The sequence below is a fragment of the Colossoma macropomum genome, unplaced genomic scaffold, assembly GCF_904425465.1.
Source record: "Colossoma macropomum unplaced genomic scaffold, Colossoma_macropomum, whole genome shotgun sequence".
Taxonomy (NCBI): Eukaryota; Metazoa; Chordata; class Actinopteri; order Characiformes; family Serrasalmidae; genus Colossoma; species Colossoma macropomum.
The window spans coordinates 22,334,797-22,345,219 of record NW_023494794.1 but is presented as its reverse complement, the minus strand read 5'-3'; the positions used below and the strand labels follow the sequence as shown (position 1 = coordinate 22,345,219).

Below are 10,423 nucleotides of genomic sequence, written 5' to 3'. Positions count from 1 at the left end.
AAAATCACTTATTGTGTATTGAGACCTTCCTTTAAAGTTTTAGTTTGAAAAAAAAAAATGCTTTGGTTGAATTTGAATTAATCAAGGTGTATCCTACTAAACCCAAGGTTGTAATATGTTTGTCAGACGGGTGTCTGTACACTACAAGTGATTTTAGATCTGTATGTCATTTGAGACGATATATATTAATAAGAAAAAGTAATTAAAATTCAACCAAGACATATCCTACCAAACTGAAGATTGTAGTATATTCATCAGTCATGTCTCTGTACATTATAAGTGATTTTAGATCTATATATCATATGAATGTGTCACAGTAGGAATTTATCACATATGAAAATTTATTAAAATTCAACCTAGGAATATCTTACCAAACTAAAGGTTGTAGCATGTGTATCAGATGTGTCTCTGTACTTTATAAGTGAGTGTAGATCTGTACAGCATACAGATGTTTCACAGTAGTAATTTATTTATTTTTTTAAAAATCATTAAAAATCAACCAAGGCATATCTTACCAAACTGAAGGTTGTAGTATATTTGGCAGATCTGTGTCTGTACAACGCAAGTGATTTTAGATCTGTATGTCATATGGTTAAGTCACAGTAGGTATTTATTACAAAGAAAAAAAAATTAAATTCAACCAAGGCATATCTCACTAGACTAAAGGTTGTAGTATGTTTGTCTGACGTGGCTCTGTGCACTATAAATGATTTCACATATGTACGTAATTTGGATGAGTCACATAAGCATTATTGCTTATAAAAGTTCATTAAAATTCAACCAAGGTATAACTCACCAGACTTAAGGTTGTAGTATGTTTGTCAGACATATCTCTGTGCCCTACAAGTAATTTTATGTCTGTACGTTGTAGTAACGTGACACAGTAGCACTTTATTGCTTATAAAAATTGCTACATGCACATGCAGAATGCCTAAACTGCTAAAAATATCCATTTGTTAAAACTGAGGAAGTTGTTAAAGTTAGTTATTGATTTGTGTCTGCTCTGTTTTATGTATTTTAATAGATGTGCTGAACTGTAATGTGATTTTTAATGCATTGTTGAAACTTGACTGACGACAAACCTAAAAACTGATAAAGTAGAACAAAACATGACCACAAATCAGTTTTTAAATGAGAGGAATAGTAGATGTAGAAGAATTATACAGAAATTTGAGCAGTTGTCTAATCAGGTTTTGTAGTCTAACCGTCTAAGCGATGGCCTTACTGTCAGGAGATCACGAGTTAAATCCCTAGCGATGCCACAGCCATCCAGGAAAGCATCTCTCTCTACATTTTCCTTTCAATAGAGAACTTCCATTCAGAATGCTGTGTAATCCAGTAAATAATAATTGTCCTCACTCTCTACCGAGTGGGTAGAATGGTCGTCCCTCTCCACCCACCACCCAGCACAATGCTGGCCAACACGGGAATCTGTTAGGTGATGTAACAAAATTGTCAGTTGGTGTTCTCCTCCAAGCGTGTTAAGCTGTGTTAGAGGTAAATTAAAGATGTGGTGGTGCTAGGCCTGGTCGATATCTAAAAACATTTAGCGTGATGTTTTCTAATTAAAAAATTCGTGGTTATCAATCAATTATATTGACCCCCCTCCACAAAGCGAATACATGCACTCTGCTGCAGCTTTGACCTTCTTTCTATTCTTATTAGATTTTTTTTTGGACAACCGTTTTAATTAAAATCTCTAATATAACTATAATTTCGTAGTTAAAACTTAGTGTTATAAATCAACACTAGCAAGCTAGGAGGGTAAAAGTTAGTATCCACTCTGAGATAAGTAAAGTGCAATTAGGCCTGGATAATAGGGCGATGTAATCAGATATACAAATACAAACATTACTCACTGTACAAATAATACAAGTAATACAAGTGACCTGTTAGCAAAGCAGAGATAGAGAGAGATTGCTAACATGCTGCCTGTAATTTATCTCTCTGTATTGCCCAATTTACCTAACCCACGGCTCTTTACCTTCTACTTGTTTTACTTCACATCAAGTTTATCTGAAGTGCATGAAGCCAAAAATAAACGCTGACAGTTTGGAGCTTCAGCTTGCTTCAGTGTGACTAACTGCAGTAAAACAAGTAAAACAAACTAACCTGGAGAAAAACATTCTCTCCTCCTTTGTCCGGCCCTGTCTATAGCTGGAAAAACAGGATAAGAAAACGGTAACAAATAATATTTAAAAATATGCACACAATGTTTTATTCATTTTTATTGTTAAAACATAAGGTTATTATAAGACCTTTAAAAGTCATTAGGCAACACTAGAGTAAATTCCACACTATCTCTGCTGTGTGTAACTCAACCTTATTGTCTGAGTAAAATTTGCAGTATTTTCTGTACAGCTTAAGTGGCCTGGTGCTTAGTTAAATTATGAAAACTCTGCAAACTATGAAATTAAAATGCTGCACTATAACTGTGAAATCATAATACTACCAAAGGCAACTATAGTCGAACACTGTGACTCCACAGTAATGAAGGAAATATATATATTTTTTTAAATGTAATATACATAGGCACGATTTTAGAAACCACTGTTTTGGTGGGTGGGGGGTCGATATAATCAACAACTACAATGTTTAATTGAAAAAACCATCATGCTAAATATTTTTAGATATCAACCAGGCCTAGCTCCACCACATCTTTTAATTCTGCCACTAACGGAGCTCAACACGCTCATCGGAGAATACCAACTGCCAATTTTGTTACATCAGCTAACAGATGCCCGTGTTGGCCTGCATTGTGCTGGGTGGAGGGAGAGAGGGAAGACCATTCTACCCACCCAAGAGTGAGTGAGGACAATAATGATTTACTGGATTACACAGCATTCTGAATGGAAATTCTCTATTGAAAGGAAAATGTAGTCAAAAACTATGCTTAATTCCTGACACCAAACCTGCACGTCCACATCAGACAGGTTGCTTGTAATACTACAGATTAATTGTGCTTGTAATGTTAAAAGACAAACCATTCATACAGATTTTCTTTATTATTCTTTTTCATTAGTCATACTACATTTTTAGTTATATTAGTCACTTACATTTCTTCATGATCCTTCTATTTCTACTATTTCTCCCATTTAAAAACTGATTTGTGGTCATATTTTCTTCTGTTTTGTCAGTTTTTAGGTTTAATGGCATTCAAGATTCAACTATGCAGCAAAATCACTTTACAATTCAGTACATCTATTAAAATATATACAACGGAGCAGACACTTTCACTGGATGAGTTATATATTGTAAGTGGAATGCCATACTGAATAAGTTTGATTTCACATTTGCATAATCAAAATTGTTAATGTAATTGTAAATGTAATTGTAAATGTTATTCAAAACGAAACACTGTACAAGCTATGAATAAAATCCCTTTGAGTGCTCTCAAGAGCAGATTTATAAAACGTGTTTCACTACACTGTTGTGGAATTGCAAAAACAATGTATGAAAATTATGCTGTACATTTACAGTACAATACAGCACTTCATACTTTAAACTCGTGAAAATATCACAGTAGTCATTAACACAGTGATGTTCATTCAGTTATTCACTCCTTTTTGCTCTTTGCTGAGGTCCTTCTGCAACATTTACGGAAGAGCCAAGCACACGATTTCACAAAGATGAACGTGACCAGAGCGACTATGGACAGCAAAAAGGCAGCGACGTCCAGGCAGTGGTACTGGTACCAAGTGAGGTCATGGGCCGCCACCCTCAGGTGCTTGGCCCCCTTGTTGCGCATCACAAACTCGATCCAGAAGACAGCCTGGTCCAGCGGCTTCATCGGCTGATCATGGTGGATTCGGGAAAGCCTCATGATGCTCTCTTTGTACCTGACAGAAGAAATGAAGTGAAACTGTATGTCAAGTGAACAGAGAGGTATTAAGCTTTTTGTGCCAGTTTTAGGGGCAAATCAGAGGCATTCAGACAGGGTGTTATGTACAAAACACAATCCTGAACATTCAGTTTATGGGCCAGAGTGTGGAAAAACACAAAATGTGCCTCTCTCTCATATGCATATGCATTTGAAGGAGAATCACGCAAAATGTGAGATCAGGTGTTGAATGGGTGGAGCTATTGAATGTGAACCTGGTTACTCTGCTTGGTCTACTCAATTTTGAGCAACTAGTGGTGGCTCTTTTTTACACATTTTTCTCTGCCACTTCGCTGCAAAGATTAAAATAAAGACTTCATAAATAGTATTCAGGGACTTTTATAGCCTTAAACCACTGTTTTTTCTACTAAAGGCATTTTTAAATTTTTGCCATGGGATATCATTTCATTTGCCTCAACATGAAGAAGTTACAGTACTGTTAAGTTACAGTACTGTTACACTGAGCACCCTTAAAATAATCTCCATCTTAAAGCATCTGCATTTAAGGAAAATACAAGCACAACTTACGACGGATTATTAATAACTTCGGTGAGAGCGTCCTTCAGGTCTTTGGTCTCCATTTTGTTGAATTCAAGCAAAACAGCTGCTCCTTTAGTTTTCATGTGGAACAGATTATCTGACTGGTCACCAAACAGTGGAATGCCCACCATTGGGACACCATGATAAATAGCTTCATAAATTCCATTAGTCCCACCATGAGTGATGAAGGCCTTGGTTTTAGGATGTCCTGTCAGAGACAGATCATTATAAATCATCACTTCAACAAACTGGTATAGTATATACAAGACCAAAAAACAGTGTATATTAAGGTTCCATGGATTTGCTGGCATCGACAATAACATCTATTTAAATGTTTTGTACAAAAACCACATTCAGGAATGTAACACCATTCTGAACAACCAAACACGCCACGCTAAGAGAACTTTTTCTTTTGAAAGTTCAACATTGAGAGTTCATGTTATTTGCTTAGATGGCATTTTCTTTATTTATACTACTAAAGATATTTCCCCTGCTTTGGTCCAGCTGTTATTTGAGATACTGAATAAAAACTGACAGCTGGGGGGGACTAAAGATTGATTGAAAATATTGGAATCTGTTTCATTTCTATCTTAAAATATTATTTTGGAAGATATAGGACAAATCAGTATGACGCCATGTGAACTTGACACTGGTAGCACTGCATTTACATTCATGGCATTTGGCAGACACCCTTATCCAGAGTGACTTACAATTTTTGATCAATTTACACCAGTAGGCGAAGGTAGTTTTAGGAGTCTCGCCCAAAGACTCTTATCGGTATAGTGTAGGGTGCTTGCCCAGGCTGGGGACTGAACCCCAGTCTACAGCATAGAAGGCAGAGATGTTACCTATTACACTATACCAACCACTGCATTGGTAAAACAAACTTAGTAACTGAGTAATACTGGAAAAACAGAATGTCTTCAATGATCTCATAATTATTTACTATTTTTATTTTAGTAAGAATAATTGCACTTAAAGCTGCACTATGTAGATTTTAGGGATTTTTAATTCGTAAATGTGTCACTGCACGTGACATTCAGAAGAAAATTTTGTAATGTCGTTTTTGTTTTGGACCCCTTTTCCAAGCGATGAATCTGATGAATGTGAGCGCATTAAAAGAGCCTTCAAAGAGAACTCAGTCGATTTTTGGACAGGGACGTCTTCTGAGGATTACAGTGATTTATCTGCTATTGTCATCTTCATCAGTATAGTGTTCTTTTTCCATCTGAGACTTTTTTTAAGCCTATGTGTGTGACATTAATACATGAAGACATATGACCCCCACAGCATATGACCCCCATGAAATCCGACACCTCTGACTTTTAAATTATTATTTCAAGCTTCACAGGGCGACACACCTCGGTATCTGTGACAAGCTTGTCATATTGTTTGGGCCCTAAAACACACTTAAATGACAAAACTGTACCTTACCTAGTAAATCATTCTGGGGAATCCAGTCATAGAGTCTTGTATTTGGAGCAAGAGTGTCTGGTTTTTCTCCCATATACCGCCACAAGACCTGTAATTAAACACAGAAGAAATGATAAAAAGGGAAAACTAGTGAGGCTAATGAACCATCACACAAAAACTTTTTTTCTTATAAAGAAAATAAGATCAATAAACTTTACTACATGTAAGTGATGTGGATGGCACTTTGCTTACAATATTTAAGTGCATAGTACTTGTAGAGTGCACTACCAAACTAGAATCATATATTTTATGGATGGAACAACAAACACTATACTATGAAATCAAATATCTGCAGGGTTGTTTGTTTAGTCTATTTCTATTTTTTTTTAAGGAGAATAAACACGAGTCGAATTCAATATGAATCAGCCTTGTATCAAGATGGCTTGTACAACTTGTACGGCTGGAATATTGATTTTCTTTTTGCAGATATAAACATTTCATAGAGTAATCTCAGACCTTTTGTGGGATCTGCCCGAGTGCTGAAGCGATGGTGTTGGCTCTCTCTTTGGGGATTTTCTTTACTATGGAGCCCAGGGAAAACACCACAATGCCATCATCTCCTGAGCTCTGAACAAACTCCTCCATCTCCTACAAAACCAAAAAGCAAAGACAGATACATGTTAGTTCTATGATCGTGTTCCTTAATAAGCTGATTAAATGCAACATAAGGGAGTAGTGACATCCAGCTGCAGCCCCACAGACCAAGCCTCAGGCTGGGCTGAAGGTAGCCAACTGGCTGACAAGCTACTTAAGTTAGCTGGCTGGATGAAGTGTTGCTGAGGCAGCTCACATTAATGTTAGCTTTAAGGTTTGTCAGCACAAATAAATTGTTTTAGAAAAGGAGTTTCCTGAGGAAAAAAAATCAATCTTGTCCCAGACTGCTTACTTGTTTTCTGCAGTACCAGCAGATAAACTGATAGATAAAACCTGTAGTAAGGTTTAGGGTCAGGCACTTAACCTTTGTACATTCAATCATTTTCCGAATTTTGTGTCAATTCTTAATGTGTAACTCAAACATGACAATGTTCAAAAAACGTCCTGACTGCCATAACGGTGATCTTACTTTTGGAAGTGGCTTTGCAGGCTTGCAGTGCAGCCCCCCGACAAATTTGAAGTTCGGCAGTAACGGTCGTGGATACTCAAAGTCCCAGTAAGTTCTGATTAACCAGATGTCCACATTCCCCCAAGTGTCACACATTGTTGTGGGTTTGCCTATGAAGTAAAGTAATCACAAATATGTGATACTAGGTCAGTTTCCTGCATAATTACTTTAATATTTCATATAAAACATTAGAAAAAGTGGCGCTATTTTTTTCTGCTCCTAATTTTCGAGTACAATGGAAAAAAAGCAGCGAGCGATGCTGAATTCAAAATTTTTCCGCCCTAATATGAGCTACGAGCACAAAGTAAAACATTACAAAAACTAAAGGAGGCTTTGGTGCTCCCTTACCCATAACTCTGGTGTAATACTTATCAAACACGAATATCATTTGCAGTTTAAATATTGTGAGCAACATATAACAGCACATTCTCTAACCGCTCTATGAAGTTCATGTGATCAGTGAGATGCCTTTGGGTGGCAACAGTGGGCACGTACAACAGTGGTGCTGGCAACTGACCGCACAATCTCTCCATACTGCATGCCAAAGACAGTCGAATAAACACCAACTGGGGTAAAAAGCAGAATTCCTTCAGCTGCTGCTTCAAAAATAACTCTCAGACTCACGTTCTAAAACAACATCAAAGTCCGAATCCCAGTGACGGGGTGGGCGCAGGTTCGCATTGCCTCGAATCTGTCCATTAACTTGCAAAACCACTGAGGCTTATAAGTACAGTGCTGTGAAAAAGTATTTGCCCCCTTCCCAGTTTCTTCTGTTTTTTGCATATTTATCACACTTGAATGTTTCAGATCATCAAACTACTTTTATTATAAGACAAAGACCAAGTCAACACAAAATGCTGTTTTTAAATAATGATTTCATTTATGAAATAAAATATGCTGTTCAGCCCTACCTACCCCTATGTGAAAAAGTATTTGCCCCCTTAGCTACTAAATCAAACAGTTAACCAAATTCAATTGACTACTGCATTCGATTTAATTAGCCACATCCAGCCAGACCTGTTTAACCTTAATATCACTTAAAACAGAACCTGTCTGGCAATGTGAAGCAGGCTAGCTGGTCTCAAAAGGCAGTATGTGATGCCTCGTTCTAAAGAGATTCAAATTGGACCACACTGAGAGCCATTATTCACAAATGGAGAAAGCTTGGAACAGTAGTGGCCTCAGGCCTCACTTGCCTCAGTTAAGGACAACGTAAACGATACCACAGTAAGAAAGACGCTGGGCAAAAATGGCATCAATGGGAGAGTTGCAAGATGCAAACGACTACTGACCAAAAAAAGACACAAAGGCTTATCTTGCATTTGCCAAAAGTCTGATGAGTCAAAGGTGGAACTTTTTGGAAGATGTGGGTCACGTTACATCTGGCTTTGGAGTGGCTGGGTCAAAGTCCCGACTTTGGACTGTGGGCAAGACCTTAAACAGGCAGTGTGTGTGCTCAAAAGCCATCCAGTGTAGCGAAATTAAAACGATTGTGCAAAGAAGCGTGGGCAGTTAGGTTTAGGTGGGGAGTTACTTTTTCAAATGGGTGATATAGGTTTTAAATAAATCTTAATTTTCAATAAATACAATGATAATTTAAAAGCTGCATGTTGTCTTTATTTTATGTTAGAAATTTGTTGGATGATCTAAAACATTTAAAAGGTGACAAATTAGCAAAAACAGAAGAAATTGGGTGAAGGGCAAATACTTTTTCACAGCACTGGATAAGCTGATCAGTTTTTCCAAATACTGCTCTTAGACGGAAATTGAGGCTATAAAAAAACTTGCTAGATAAGCACTTAAGACCTTGACACTGTAGGGTCAATTTATGAAGCCATTGTGATGTTAATCGTGCTAGTCTTTGAAGATGATTATCACGGGCTGTTTAAGGTGACTGTGAGAAAGGTGCCTCAGGACTTGGCACAAATAGGGCCTGACCAAGTTGGTGCTCATGGTTTCTCAAGACTATTTAACAATATGTGAATTAATTCAAGTTTAAATCAGTGCAGACATCTGTTAAAATAAACAAATAAATAAACTTGGGTGCAAAAAAGGACCTTGGTGCTGCCTTACCTCTTATTTTCGTGTAATACTTATCAAACGTGAACATCATTGACACTTTGTATATCGCTGTGACAGCAACATACAACAGCACATTCTCTACCCGCTCTATGAAGTTCATGTGGTCAGTGAGATGTCCTTGGGTGGCAGCAGCGGGCACATACGACGGTGGTGTTGGCAACTGACCGCACAGTCTCTCCATACTGTATGCAAAATGCAGTCTAAAAGACATCACCCGGGGCAGGTCGAGGATCTCTGCCAACAGATCAGCGCCTGGCGTCACAGGATCAAATAGAAGTACATCAAAGTGTGACTCCCTGAGTGAAGCTATGAGCTCCTGATTGAGCAGCATTTCTTCACATGCTGATACGCCATGTTTATCTATTTCAGACATCATGTTCCAAAACAACGAGAAAACCTGAACCATGTCGAAGGTCTTACTCATCGAAAAGTTAATCAAGTTCTCCCACATGGTCTCAAAATCTTCTTTTTCCAAGCTGACCTTAAAAACAATGTATTTGAAGTTCTCCTTTTGCGTGTAGTTAAACGAAGGTGTCGCTGAGCTAACCAGAACAGTTACACTGTGATTCCGAGCGACCAGCTCATCCACGATTACGCGCATGTTGTACCAGTGACTGTAATAACCAGGGACCACCAGTATGTTACCACTGAGAGTCATTTCAGACCCGCTCAGTATCAAAGCTACCAACGGGAGAAGATGTCTGTATATCATGGTAGTAAGGTAACTGACAGCTCGACTACTTGTTGGCTCCACCGTTCAGCTCACACAGCCCTGAAAACCTCACTGAACTCTGGTTTAGGTGTTACTGAACTGGGACAAAGGGAGCGGGGCGGAGCTCGGTAACGTTGGGTTGATATTGAATATTTAGCGGATATCCGCGTTTCGCCCCTCCTCTTGCTCACAAACAACGTCCTGAAATACCTCAAATTACATTTTATAAGTTGTGGTGAAACAGAAGAACAAACCACAATCATTATATTCTGTCAAAGTTCTCGATGTTTCCATTTGGCCGAGTACATCTGATCAAAGTAGCCGGAATTACTGCAGCAGACGCGCGAAGGGGTGAGGGACCGTCTGAAAAGTGCGGCTACTGTTTAAAAACGTAAAACATTCACAGCGATAATGAACCTGCTGGTGTTACTTAGAAACTATATGCTTGAAACCTACTGAAAGTGCTACTGTGAGACATCCGTAGGACATATAGATCTAAAAATCATTTGTAATGTACGGAGATACGTCTGATAAGCATTCTAGAACCTTTAGTCTGGTAAGATACGCCTCGTTTGAGTTGTAATGATTTTTTTCTAAAAATAAATTGCTACTGCAACCCATCCATTTGACCTAC

At 38.0% G+C, this 10,423-nt stretch overlaps 1 protein-coding gene across 2 annotated transcripts; it reads right to left on the bottom strand.

Moving 5' to 3' along the window:
• Positions 1-2,986: 2,986 nt before the first annotated feature.
• On the bottom strand, positions 2,987-9,895 carry LOC118814815 (UDP-glucuronosyltransferase 2C1-like). 2 transcript variants are annotated; one of them, XM_036580613.1, is made up of 6 exons: positions 9,069-9,893; positions 6,957-7,105; positions 6,350-6,481; positions 5,855-5,942; positions 4,409-4,628; positions 2,987-3,839 (listed from the first exon to the last, which is right to left on the bottom strand). In XM_036580613.1, exons 1-6 carry the CDS (start codon positions 9,787-9,789, stop codon positions 3,557-3,559), a joined length of 1,593 nt encoding a protein of 530 aa, XP_036436506.1. In that variant the 5' UTR covers positions 9,790-9,893; the 3' UTR covers positions 2,987-3,556. The 2 variants fall into 2 exon arrangements, with proteins under 2 accessions (XP_036436506.1, XP_036436507.1); XM_036580614.1 differs by lacking the exon at positions 4,409-4,628 and having other exon boundaries at positions 3,596-3,839; positions 9,069-9,895.
• Positions 9,896-10,423: the final 528 nt, after the last annotated feature.